General features: G+C 39.5%; 1 protein-coding gene across 1 annotated transcript; it reads right to left on the bottom strand.

Moving 5' to 3' along the window:
* Positions 1-1,989: 1,989 nt before the first annotated feature.
* On the bottom strand, positions 1,990-5,855 carry LOC137335468 (protein snail homolog Sna-like). The gene is made up of 3 exons (XM_068000818.1): positions 5,597-5,855; positions 4,590-5,126; positions 1,990-2,947 (listed from the first exon to the last, which is right to left on the bottom strand). Exons 1-3 carry the CDS (start codon positions 5,853-5,855, stop codon positions 2,766-2,768), a joined length of 978 nt encoding a protein of 325 aa, XP_067856919.1. The 3' UTR covers positions 1,990-2,765.
* Positions 5,856-13,373: the final 7,518 nt, after the last annotated feature.

Genomic DNA, 13,373 nt, shown 5'->3' with positions numbered 1-13,373 from the left:
GCTGGGATATGCTAGGGAGTGAGAAAAAGGCAGCCTTGCAGCAAGGCAATGAGAGAGAAAATCTTGGGTCCAGCCTGTGACAGCAAATGAGAGTAGAGGTAGCTTATTGAATGGCCTGGGATATGCATGTGAACTGTATGCGTTTGTTGATGAGAATCAGCACTGATGCCAGCTCCACCCCTTTGCGCCACTTCTGACTTCTATCTGCAGCTCCAAGGGTGGAACTGTGCTGTGGGTGGAAATTCCTGCAATAATTTTGTGAGAGCAGAAATTCCAGCCCACAGCAGTTACATCACCTGGAGCAACAGCAGGATCAGTATCAGGAAGTAGCTGGGAGTGACATTGAGGGGGAAGGGGAGAAGGCTGCCAGCTTTAACTGAGAAGATAGGAAGATTATTATCAGCATTAACGAGAAGGAAGGTGAAAAGAATGCCAGCATTAACTGGGAGGAGGGAGAAGAGAGTCTGTTTAACTGGGGGTTGGGGGAAGATCATCTTCTGAATTTGGGGGTGGAAGGGGGCAGAAAAGTGCCTTCATGTCATTGTGACAACTGTATAGACAATTTTAGACAATTTATCACATTTAGTAACGAAGAGTACCAATAGATATCCACAGTATCTTGCAATTTCTCTGTAAGAAATGAAGGGAAATCGCCACAGTTTTAAGTGTAAAGTGCTATGCATAGGAAGGAAAAGTAGACATGGACTCCATGAATGGTGTTGAAATATCTAAGGACAAAGCTGAAAGAGACCGATGAGCCTTAGCAGATTCTGCATCTTCAACCAATGCAGAGCATACTGAGTGAAAATATTGGGATACATTGAAAAAAGATCAAATTTCTCTATTGCAGTTTGTAATATCATCTCAATTCCTTAATGCTCTACTTCTTTGCTGCACACTTCAGCCTACGTGTAACCCAATGAATACCAAGTAAAAAAAGTGGAAGTATGAATTTCTAACAGGATCAATTTAGTTAAGAATATCATTTTAATGGATTCCCAATATAAGCTGGACTTTTCCCATCCAACCTAATTTTCTTTGCTTTTCTTGCCTCTTTTCCTGAAGGTGCTGGCTCTTGCTGGGATATGGCATATCAGCGATCAAAAAAGACGATAGGATGTTGAACTACATAGTTATAATAGTAGAATATAAGTCAGAGGAGGTAATGGATCAAATCTGATAGTGAGAGCTGGTCCAATAATAAGTGTTTTATTTTTGAGAACTCTTAAACTCTCTTCCAGTCAGAACAATTGCAATCAGTCATCATAATTTCCCAAGAAGCTATCGATGGCTTCCAGCTGTTGGGTTGTTTGCGTCAGTAAATTCTTTTAACCAATTATGTAGTAAGTTCAGCTTCACAAATTGTAAAATATAACAGTGCTATTGGTTGCTAAGAGTTAAATACTGAGTGCTTTTATTTGACTGGCAGCTTGGCAGTGATATAGCACTGAACAAAGCTTACTGTACATCTTGGGAACTCGGAATGCAATCTTTAAAAAAATCACTGTATGCCAGTTAAGCATAACCTACTCAAATCTAGTGTTTAGGACTGAAACCAAACTATTTCAGCTGATAAAGTGGGAAATCTGACCTGGACAATATTGTACTAAGTTGCAGATATGTTATTTTTTTTAAACTTAATATTTAATTAGTGTTTATGAAAGTTTAATTTAGCAATTTTTGTCCTTTGCTAAACAGTGTTGATCCATATAAAGGAGAATTTGAAATATCTTTCAATCTTTAGAAATTACAGCACACTACACTCTAAGCCTCTCACTCCATTTAACAAAAGAATTTAAATGTCCCAAATGTTAATAGAACATATTATATAGTTGAACTATACGGTCTCCTTTAAAGTATTTTGAAATATTGTATTTGGAATATTAGAACTGTGCATTTTGTTTGAATTATCAGACATGTGGCAAATAGGTGACCTACATTGTTCACTGATAATTCTTATACATCGTCCATGAAATACTTCACATTCAGTTAAATGTAAAAATTTTATTACATATTCTTTACATAATGTACATGTTAAAGTCTCAAATACAAAACTGTCACGTAAAAAAATTACAGTATACAAAGAGTAATACCAGTGTACCCTTGTAATGTAAACAAATATATAGTGTGACAATTGTGTACAAACACTGTATAGAAAAAGATGCATTCACCAGGCACCTGTCAATAGCCATAAAAAGTCTTTTGGCACACACCTGTCAATAGTTAGGCATTTATCTAAGCCCTGCATTGTAACACGTGACAACTGCTTGCCATTAGTTACACTTTTACTGAAAAGCAGTTGTTAAGGTTCATATTAACAGGTGCTTCAGCACACAGCTTGCCCGTAAACAGGAATTTTGTTTCAAATAGCAATTCATGTCTGTTAAACCCATTGCACAAATCTTTACACATCGCAGGGCCTCATTGTTCCACTGAGAACACTTTATGCCAGCAGCCCTCAGAAAAAGACATTTTATTGCATAGTTACACCATAAGAGATGGTCTCTTTTTTTTGGTGGTTTATACTGAATCAAATACTGATTGTTCTTGAGATCCCTTAGGGAGTTCCTAAAAGAGCCAGCCTGTGCTGTCCTTCCCCCAAAAAAGGTGGTAGCTTCGATATACAAAAACAGAAGGTTAATATTTATGTTCTAATAGTAATAAATAAAAATCTGCGTAGGCCAGCATAAGAGATTCTGTCTGTTACCAATCTGCAATGGGTTGAATGCATACATAAGTTCTTGCTTTGAAAGGCTATTTTTTTTTCAGCGAGCTGCACAGCATCCTGTTTCTTCATGTTTGTGAAGAAGAGACATTCTGGAGAAAGTCTTGGAGCAGTTTTTGCACTGATACTTTTTGACATCTGAGTGAGTTTGCAGGTGGGCTCTGAGGTTGGATCGATCTGCAAACGCTCTGTTGCAATGAGGGCAGGAAAAGGGTTTCTCTCCTAAAAAAAAGTGCAAAAAAAAATAAGCAAACATGTGAATTTTCAGAGATTAATTGATTCTTTCAAGTTTTTCTTGTTCTTATAAACACTTACTTGGAACTCTCATTTAAAAATGCATTCATTTTAACTATATCTTCCCAGTTCTATTTCCCCCCCCCAAGAAAAAAATACATATATATTAACTAATAAATATTTAAACAGTGACAAGGGGTAAATATTGAAACAAATTAAACAAATCATTTAATCTTTCAAATGCTTTCTGAGGCCAATGCAACCTAAGATAGAAAATAGTTATATTGGGTTATATTAACAATGGATACAACATCATAAATCAGAGACTTAAAAAGCACCGTTCTCTCAGTATGCCCTAAATTCCATAATATAATAGATGTGTTTCACATGTCTAATTAAACAGTGCATTGGTGAACCAGCAATAAAATAAAGCTTAATACTAAATCTTTAGCAACATATCAAACAAGTAAACTATCTGTCCTTAAAAGAGGGGACAAGTTGGAACCCAAACTTAAGAATTGCATCTTCAAGGAAACAGTGATTAAGGGTCAATTTACTAGGCAAAATGAAAAAAGTTAATTCCTTTGAGGGCATTTGCTGTTACTTAAGAAGGTGTGAAATCAACAACAAAGTGGGAATTAACCCATGCCAGGAGCTGATAAATAGACCTGGAGAGGGTGCATTGTGAAAAGTGATAATTCTTGTATTTAAAACTGATGGCCCCAATAGGTGACAGCTGGAGTCTATAGCTGTGCCTGCAGTGTACTGTAACAGGTGCACTGTACAAACTGCACTGCTACATCAATGCACCTGCCCCATGTCTGTCAGCCATTCACATACATGGCCCTCCGCAGGACAACACCGCTACTCAAAAAGAATTAAATGCAACAGTGGTGAAACGAAGAATCACAACAGGGTCTTTTTGTTTCCTACTAAGAACATCCTCTTTTAGCTGCTGGAGTCAATGTATGGAACAAAAACACAGTCTGGAAAGCCACCAACAATGTTTTGGCTGAAAGGTGGTTTTATTGCACCATGTGTGTCTTTTGTAATGATTCAAAGGGGAGTAAGTTATATATCAGTATGTGAAATACGTTAAGCATATAAAAATGTTAATAAAGTATGAAGAGTGGGTTACCATCACTTATTAGAATGATCATGCAAAGCAAAAAAGACGAATCGTAAATATTCACTCAAGTACATATTAAATAAAATACCATTTTGAGCGACTATAGTCGAAAATTTCACAGAACCGAATAAATGAGCCTGCAGCCTATATATATATGTGTGTGTGTGTTCGGGATTTCTTTCTCACTAAGGTAGATTAAATATCCATGAAATGGCACTTCAGATGAAGGTTACACGGGCTCGCACAGCTCAGCAGTTACATAATTATACTCCAACTAATGCGGTCTGCTGTAAAACACCCATGGTGTGAGTCACCATCAAACTTACTGTACCGGCGAGGAGCAAAACTTAAAGAGAAAATTCCCACTTCGGCTGGAAATTCACGGATTAAAAAGTTACACAAACGGTTAAATCTCCCAACCCCAAGAACGATTTAATGGGAAGAAAAGTTGAGAAGCGGATTGATTTGTTCGAACCCGCGCCCGAGGATTGCAATACTCACCGGTGTGTGTGCGGATGTGTCCTTGGAGCAACCAGGGTCTGGAGAAAGCCTTGCCACAGATTTTGCAAACGCAGGGCAGCGTGTGGCTCCTGATGTGCATCTTCAGGGCTCCCAAGCTCACGTACTCCTTCTCACAGTACTTGCAGTTAAAGGATTTCCTGGTCTGTGTCTCGCAGTGTAGCTGCTTGTGCTTAGAGAGTCCGGCAAAAGTGGAATAGGACTTGTTGCATTGGTTACACTGAAATTTCTCGGCTTCTGTTGCCGAAGAGTCGGGACTGGGAGGGTCCGATGTCTTACCGTCCTCTTCCTCGCTCGATAGGGATGCTAGATCGTGAGGTTTGCGTCGTTTGGGGTTATCCCCCGATGGGGGATCGGTTTTCTTACTGGAAAGGTTCGTTTCGATTTCAGCAGAGCAGAAACTTGAGATCAATCCCGTGTCCCACACGATGGTGGGGTAATAAGCTCCGGAACTGAGGATTTCAGGCTGAGGAATGACTGGGATCGGATACTTCTCATAAAGGAAGGGAGAGATAATCACTGAAATGAACAACAACATAAGCATCAAAGATTGGGCAGCATATCCGAACTGCTCACATCTGTTGGCACAAAACGGACCAGTTAACAAATAAATTAGATGTACACGGGTCCCAGACTTACAAAATATGAGTATTACTTACAAAACTCGCATAATAAATCGGAAGCAACCACATATTTGCAGGCCGTATCGATGCTGCCTACCGAACAATCACGTTAAAAAGCCCCCAGGCAAAGGTTTTACGACAATGTTTGCTAATCCTAACTTTAATATGAGGCTGCAGTCTGTGCTAACGCAGTCCAAAACACCCTTTTCCACTTAGTAACGTGGTAAATTTACATTGCCATTTCACTATTTCGGAGTAAACTACATCCATAGTTAAAACAATAAATAAAAATACTATTAATCACTAACAAAACCGAAAAAAAATGCTAAATGTAGGCCATTTGACTGTCCCACGCGGTCCCTTTACCTGTCTGGCTGTCGAGTTCGCTGTAGTTCGGTTTTTTGCTGGTCGAGAAATGCTTCTTAATAAGAAAGGACCTGGGCATCTTGAGATTCCGAGTTGCCCAAATTCTCCAAGTGTCCTGTTTAAACAGCGAGTGCCTCGATTGAATCCACCTCGTTCTGTTAATGCAGTGAGCCCACTTGTGGAAAATGTGCGCGATCTGGTGTAAATATTGGGTCCTGGAGCCGGCTGGAGGAGGGGGAATAACTTGCATTTGTCCCATCGCCATCCAATCGGATGGAGGCACCAGGGGAAGCCGAGAGACTAGGAGGAGCTTCAAGCGTCAGGATCTGCTCCCAACAGGTGTTTGTACAAAGCTGCAAACCTCAGGATCTCGCTGCACAGCCTCCCCGACAACGATTGACTGACATTAACGGACCGATCGAAACCCATTGTCTGCCGGAATAAGTGCTTAGCACAAGAGCAACCGTTCACAGCCGTTCAGAAATAGAACGAGTTTCAAATTGCCACTCACAAATATGCACTGGGTTAGGCGTTTTACTACAGATTATGCATTAGGGTATTCTAGTCCAATTTTATAAATGATGAAAGGGAAGAATGGCTAAAACAAGTTGACTTTTTAATAACCAGGATTCAATCATTTTTGTGGAGTCGCCTTGGTTTTAATGTCAAATTTGAGATATTTAATACTGCACACTAAATCTGTTACTGCATTGATCTATTTATTGATCCACGAATCAACCCAATCGAATTTTCCCCAGCTTGCCTTGCACTGATTGTTGATAGTTTTGAATTGTAGATCCCAGCCCTGCGTCAGTTGTCAGTTTGTCAAATCTCCATTCAAAGTTGCAAGGGCTCCTTTCGAACTTCTATACGATGCAAGCGCTTCAAAGCGACGGGCATGAATTATTTGGTTAGAGAACCGTGACTGCATGTGTTACATTCCTTAAAAAAAGAGACTGTAAATTGAGGCGTGCAGTTCCTCGCGTAAATCTGGTAACGCTGCCGATCAGCACAGATAGCTGGATAACTGCGCCGCCACCCCAACCTCCCCCCCCCCCTCTTTTCTACCAGTTGGCAACTGTACAAACAGTTAGAAATCTGAATGAAAGACATTTGAATTAGACAGGTCATTTACTGCAGGAGCCGAGATCAGGCGTGCAACCTTGTGCAATTCATACACTGTTTAGCTCCATACTGCGCAGGATTGTCCCGATAAAAACATAAGCAAATGATGATTATATTAAAATAATATTAATGTATGGGTTATTACGTTTCAAAACACATCTCAAACACTAGTATGATTTTGCAACTGCGTAACGTTTGATACTTGAAAACCGAACTGTATTCTTCATTACACTTTAAATATAAAGTGACCCAGTGCTGGACAAACTGCCTTTCCTATGTGCTGATCTGTTGAATGCAGTCCACAGTTTGCTGGATTTAATGCGGGTGAATATGAATGCGAGACGCTTTCAGATCATCCATGTAAAACTTAAGGGTTAATTTGCTGCAAACATGGATTCACTATTTGAACTGAAGATGGTGCATCGCAGTCCAAACTAAATAGACGTCATATTGATGTTTTACAGCGCTTACAGCGTGAATTCAAAGCGCACAATGTACATAATACCGGGGATGCCATGCAAGTCACATCTTGCTTGTTTAAAACCAGTAACTGATTCTTCTTTGGAGTCCAGAATTCCACGCAGAGAAACAAAACATTGGCTTGTGATTCAGATTTCCTCTAAAACATTGTCCCCTAGGCTCCGAGCCACGTGTCGGGACAGGATGCACCTGCCTGGCGTTCTGCTGCTGATGTCATCCAGGTGCGAGGACAGATAAGGCAGGCGCTTCAGGACAGGTGCAGGCAGTGAAAGGTATTCGAATGGGGGGTACTTGGGCTAGAGTGGATACAACTGCAGAGAAAGTTCATGCCTTTAGGGCAGGTGGTTGAGGAGATTCCACATTAACCCATTGAATCAGCATAACAAAATATCCGGATTAACTAAGGCATTTCAGATAATCCCAGTATTATTAAAGATGTTCTTCGTTTTTCATTCAGATGATACCAGAGTTTGACACTATAATAGCATTAAACAAAGGTGTTTTCAAAGCAGGTGGGCTGCAGAAATCTCCAGCTACCATTTTAAAGTATCTGGCCCATATTTGGACGACGGACCTGTTAAAAATATAACCAGTTAGCATTTCAAAAAGGAGTTTCTTAAAATGATATAATTAGAATAATGATTAAATTGGGTTAGTATCAACGTTTTCCTAAAATCGGATTGTGGAAAACTAAAGAGAAAATAATAATTAAAGGAAGACAGCTTAACGAAGCTACCTCTTCATTAACACTTCTTGGATCTGTGATTATTCTCGAGCAGGGTCCAATGTAGTTTTGTTTAAAACAATGTGCAGAGATCTCGGTTGGTTTTCTGAAACTGGCAAGAATGTAAATATAGAATGGTGTATGTTGTAGTTCGATTACAATTTTGGTTATGTAATATTTAGTATAATTTCATTGTTCAGATGCAAACGGCATTTCAAGTTACTAAGAGGCCTGTGTTTTCGTCAAAAAGCAGGAGACTGAACTTCGTTTTCATAAGGAATTCATAGGGCATGTTAAAGCTTTAGACACGATTCTCGATCAAAAGATCAGTGAAGCAAGGTCGTCGATTGTCCATCATATTGTTCACTGTCTTCATCAACCAAGTGTTGGGATGGCATCATAAGGGAAGTTTCAGGCATTTCTCAAAGAATCCCGTAGCTGGGGGGAGATGAGCAGGGTCTCTTTGGGGCCAAGTTGGGTAATGGTAATGGACGATTGGAACTAAGTCAATGCTCTTCAATGCCCTGTGATAGGCTTGGTCATCCAGTACTTGAGCCCGAACAGGTCTGTAGTACTCCATGGTGTCACAGCTGATTGACTAGTAGCCTGGCTAATTGATGGGACCCATTACAGCCCAATGCCCTAACAGTTAGGTGGTCCTAAGCGGACAAGCAGCAGGAAACGTACCAGTGCTTTGTGCTGTTAAGTTGTATGGCTCTAGTGGTTAAACACCAGCTTACCCCTGTGCACATTTCGGAGTCCGCAAACCTTGGCTCTTTACAACCTGTGTCTAGGTTAAGCTGGCCGTAAACACGCAGGGTATGTACCTACAAGGGAAATATGCACCCCATATCAGGCAACAAAAACGCTTCTATGCGGATTTCTCAATAGTTTGTTTTGAAAACTATTAAGCATTGTGATGGGTTTCTGTACATGTCAGACACCTGGCTGATCAGACAGAAAATATTGATGTAATATTGTAATCCAATTTACTGATCACTAAATAATGCTCCAGAATTATATTTTTCATTATTATGAATCCCAGAGCTGAATTCCGAAGTGGCATTCATACTCCATACGATCGTTTCTACAGTCCACGATACACTATGCATAAATTAGGTGTTTCATGCCAGTAGATTCACACCTTTTAACCAATTATATTTATAAAGAATCTGAGTTTTATGTTAGAGAGGCAATCATAGCAGAGTTAAAACAAACATTTCTTTGCTATTTTCGTTACTTATACCTTTTGGTGCAACAATTTAGTTTTAATAACTGTGATTATCACAATTTTGTAGAAGTTGGGAAATTCACGGAATGAACCAATTGGTGAATCATTTGTACTGACAACAAAATAAGCTTTGTCAATTGGATCTTAACAGTGATTATTTAATAAAATTGGATTATTTTATTATACCGAATGGAGTATTTTTTAGATATGCTGGTATGGAACAGGTTTATTGGATTTCAGATACTGCCAAGGGCGACATCTATTGGTTTATTTTGGTACTGTGTTTCTCCATTGATATTCTTAGCTGGATTGAGAATAATTTGCAACCCTGCAGATAATGTTCTCAATAGTAAAATTAAATGCTTTCCCATATTAAATTTTAGACTCACACAACCATAAAATGTAAAACAATTATGTTAAGCTTCTATATCATAATAAGTAGCAAAAGGAAACTTTCAACTCAGCATCCCAACAAACACATTACTGGTCTTAAAAACAAGCCTTTTCATAATTGCAATGCTTTTCCAGCTTCAACAGCTTGACTATGTTGAAATTAATACATCCTTTTAAAATATCTAGTAAGTTAAATTCTATAAAATGTTCAGTTGAAATTCTGCAACTACATTTGTGCAGATTTGGACCAAAAAGTGGCAACAAGTTTCTTGTCATATGGTAATTTCCCTCAGACTCTGTTCTACTTTCACATCCCACTTTATGAGACTGAGTCAAGCAGAAGTGAAAGGATTAGTTTGATAAAATGATCTTTTACTAAAAGTTATCTCATCATACTTAATAACATTGTTTTTCTTTTATATATAGTATAAATATATATACAGGCGAACTTCACTATAATGAACCCGCTCGGGTCCGACAGACCCGTTATATCAAGACATTCACTATAGTAGGGTTTGCCGATTTGCTGCATCAGAAAAATAAATGACCAATTTGAAGTGAACATCAGTTCTATAGGTTTAAAAAACTATACCCTGTACACTGCTTCAAGTTATTCATGCTTTTCTCAATGCACGCTGCTTCTAGTTAACCAGTCCAAAAAAATCCTCAGTTCCAGGTAATATCTTTCTGAACACATCAAGTGAAGAGATAACTGGTTTTCTCGTCCTCTCCCAGACTCAACATAACTGATTCAATAACGTTCTGTTACTCTCTCTGGCTGCTTTAAACCAGCGATAGACTCCTTCACCAAGATCTTCATGAGTCGCAGTATGGATTCATTTTCTCTGGATCGACATTCTTCGACATTAGCTGACTTGATGTTTCATCTGTTGGCCCACGTGGTTTCAACAGTGGCCTTTGGAACATAGGAACAGGAAGGAGTAGGCCATTTAGCCCATGGAGCCTGTTCCACCATTCAACGAGGTCATGGCTGATCTGTGACGTAACTCTATATACCCACCGTAGCCCCATATCTCTTAATTTTAAATCTAGATTGATAGATTTTTGTTAACAATTGAGCTAGCATCAACTGCAGTTTGCGGAAGAAAGTTCCAAACTTCTACCACCCTTTACGTGTAGAAGTGTTTCCTAACTTCACTCCTGAAAGTCCTGGCTCTAATTTTTAGGCTATGTTCCCTAGTCCTAGACTCACCAACCAGCGGAAATAGTTTCTCTCTACCTACCCTATCAGTTCCCCTTAATATCTTGAAAATTTCGATCAAATCACCCTTTAATCTTCTAAATTCCAGGGAATACAACCATAGTTTGTGTAATCTCTTCTTGTAATTTAACCCTTGGAGTCCAGATACCATTCTAGTAAATCTATGCTGCACTGCCTCCAAGGCCAATATATCCATTCTGAGGTGCGGTGCCCAGAATTGAACACAGTACTCCAGGTGTGGTCTAACCAGGGCTTTGCATAGCTGTAGCATAACATGGCTTGGGTAATAATCCAGAGATTATAACCTTTGAGATCCTGTTTTTTAATTTAGCTCCTAGCTCCTGGTACTCTCTGAACAGGACCTCTTGCCTACTCTTTCCTACGTTGTTGGTCCCAACATGGACGACGACGACTGGATCCTTCTCCATCCTCTCCAATATCCTTTCAAGCCAGTTCGAGATGTCCCTCACCCTGGCACCAGGTAAGCAACATACCATGTGGAACTCTCGATCCTGCTTACAAACTATGCTATCTTTGCTGAGTTCTTTTGCAGATTGTGCTTGCAATTTTCCTTTATGGTCCAAATCATCGATGATTTGAAGTTTTGTTTTCAGAAACAAAGAAAATCTCTTATTCACCACCTTCACGCACGTGCCTGTTTCCTCATTGCAGTTGCCTCCCAACAGCCATTGCATCTTTTCAATTTGTGTGCAGTTGTGCCTTAACAGGCAATGAATGCATTCGTCTTGCAGGATTTGCACTACAATTGGTTATCTTTCAATTAACCTCAGCTTGAATTCCACTGTTGTATCTGGATCGATCCTGCTTAAATGTTTGTTGTAGTAGGGCTGAATTCCATTGAAAAAAAGGGTAGTCATTGGGATTATTAAAATCCAGTGTTTGTTATAAGCATGGCTTGTTATAGTGAAGTTAGCTTGTATAATTCTTTTTAGGAGCTAAATTATAATTACAAATATCCAACATTCTAACTCTAGATCCAAAGCTCCCTCTAGTGTGTTGTTTCAGGCAAATACATTCAGTTTAAAAATATTGGCCTTGAAAATGAGTGATTTTTTTGGTGGATTCAGGGCACAATCAACACAGGTGGCAGTGGTAGGATCCAGTTGTGCTGGGTCTTTGTTACATTTGAGAAGCACTGGGGTTTCCTTGGGGGGGGGGGGGGGCTTGGTAGGGAGGGTGGGAGGCGGTTCCGCCCCCCTCGCAACCTGACATCACAGTAGGACTGGTGGGATGGTATCACCTACTAGAACTCTCGCTAGTCATCATTCCAAACTTTTCCATTGCTGCCCAGAGTAGCTTTCTCCTTGGTGACGCATCTTGGGATGTTTTCTGTAAAAATGTCATTCGTTGTTGCTATGCAAGTGGAAAAATTAAAAGTAACTGATATCTGTTGCTTATGGAACCATTTCTACTCATTAAACTCCTGAAATAAGATGTGACTAGATGTAATTACAGCAGCACAATGATCTGCTGGCTGTCATAGGCTTCATTTGTAATAAGTTCTGGTTCTGGCTTCTTCTGTTACAAATTATGAAATTACAACAAAACTGCGGTACAACAAATGAAAACTTCATTTTCAACAAAAGGATATGTCAAGATCAGTCCAGTACTATGATAAACTTTACTAACAAAGTATAATTCACAAGAGCCTTATGGCCAGCATGATCTATGCATATATTTATATCATACTGTTGGCCGCATTATATAACTAAACGTCTTAAATCTAGCATGTCTTTCACATCACATCCTTCAAAAAATTACACCTCAGGACATCACACTCAAAAGCATTATATACAAGTCGGGCAAAAATTAGTGATTGGTAACTTAACAGATCTGTGCTTATTTCAAACAATTATCCAATTGACTAAACATGAGCAAATCAAAAGCAGCTCAATTCAGCCACTAAGTACCAATGGGAAATGACCAAAGCACCAAAAAACTGAGCAATCAAATGGGTCAATTTTTTTTCAAAGCTACCAATCCCAAACTGACAAGTAACAAAAACTGACCAATTAAAAAATGCTCAAATGACTGTCAACTGTGTTTGAGCCACCATTTTGATTTCGCAACTATCTGAAAAGATGTCCATGTAAGTATCATTTATAACATAAGAAACGCCTAAAAAATTAAACAACTCAGAAAAAAATTGCTTATTATTACTCACTGTTCCAGTATGGTGCTGTGAATGCCGGGAACATATTTTTCTTGCAGAGACTTCCCCCTGCATTTAAATTTGAAGTACTTGGCTGGAGATTGAATTATTGCATTGGGCTTTGTTACCTAATGTTATTCTGTTGATGCCTCTGTTCATGTCATCATAGCAAGATCCCATGCTCCCTTTGACAGTCTGACCCAACCCGCGTCCCATGCTCCCTTCAGAGCCAGGGCCCGACTTGCACCCAATGCTCCCTATAGTGGAATGACTCAACCAGCATCCTATGCTCTTTTCAGCGGTCTGCCTCCATTATCCAGGATCATTCCTAACCCACATCGAGACATTCTCAGTCTGTCTTGATCCACCGAGTGTTCACACACCTAAGTGATCCCACAACCCATGCCTGGCCCAAACTGCCTTAATTCC

Source organism: Heptranchias perlo, chromosome 19 (assembly GCF_035084215.1).
Source record: "Heptranchias perlo isolate sHepPer1 chromosome 19, sHepPer1.hap1, whole genome shotgun sequence".
NCBI classification, from domain to species: Eukaryota; Metazoa; Chordata; class Chondrichthyes; order Hexanchiformes; family Hexanchidae; genus Heptranchias; species Heptranchias perlo.
Note: the sequence above shows the minus strand (reverse complement) of the source record. Positions and strands in the feature narration are given on the sequence as shown.

Bases quoted from the DNA above. Each gene is read 5' to 3' on its own strand.
- LOC137335468 (XM_068000818.1), bottom strand. From the start codon at position 5,855: ATGGGACAAATGCAAGTTATTCCCCCTCCTCCAGCCGGCTCCAGGACC. The intron at 5,127-5,596 runs GTAAAGGGACCG...TGTTCATTTCAG, and splicing joins CGAACTCGACAGCCAGACAG to TGATTATCTCTCCCTTCCTT. The intron at 2,948-4,589 runs GTGAGTATTGCA...ACTTTTTTTTAG, and splicing joins ACACATCCGCACACACACCG to GAGAGAAACCCTTTTCCTGC.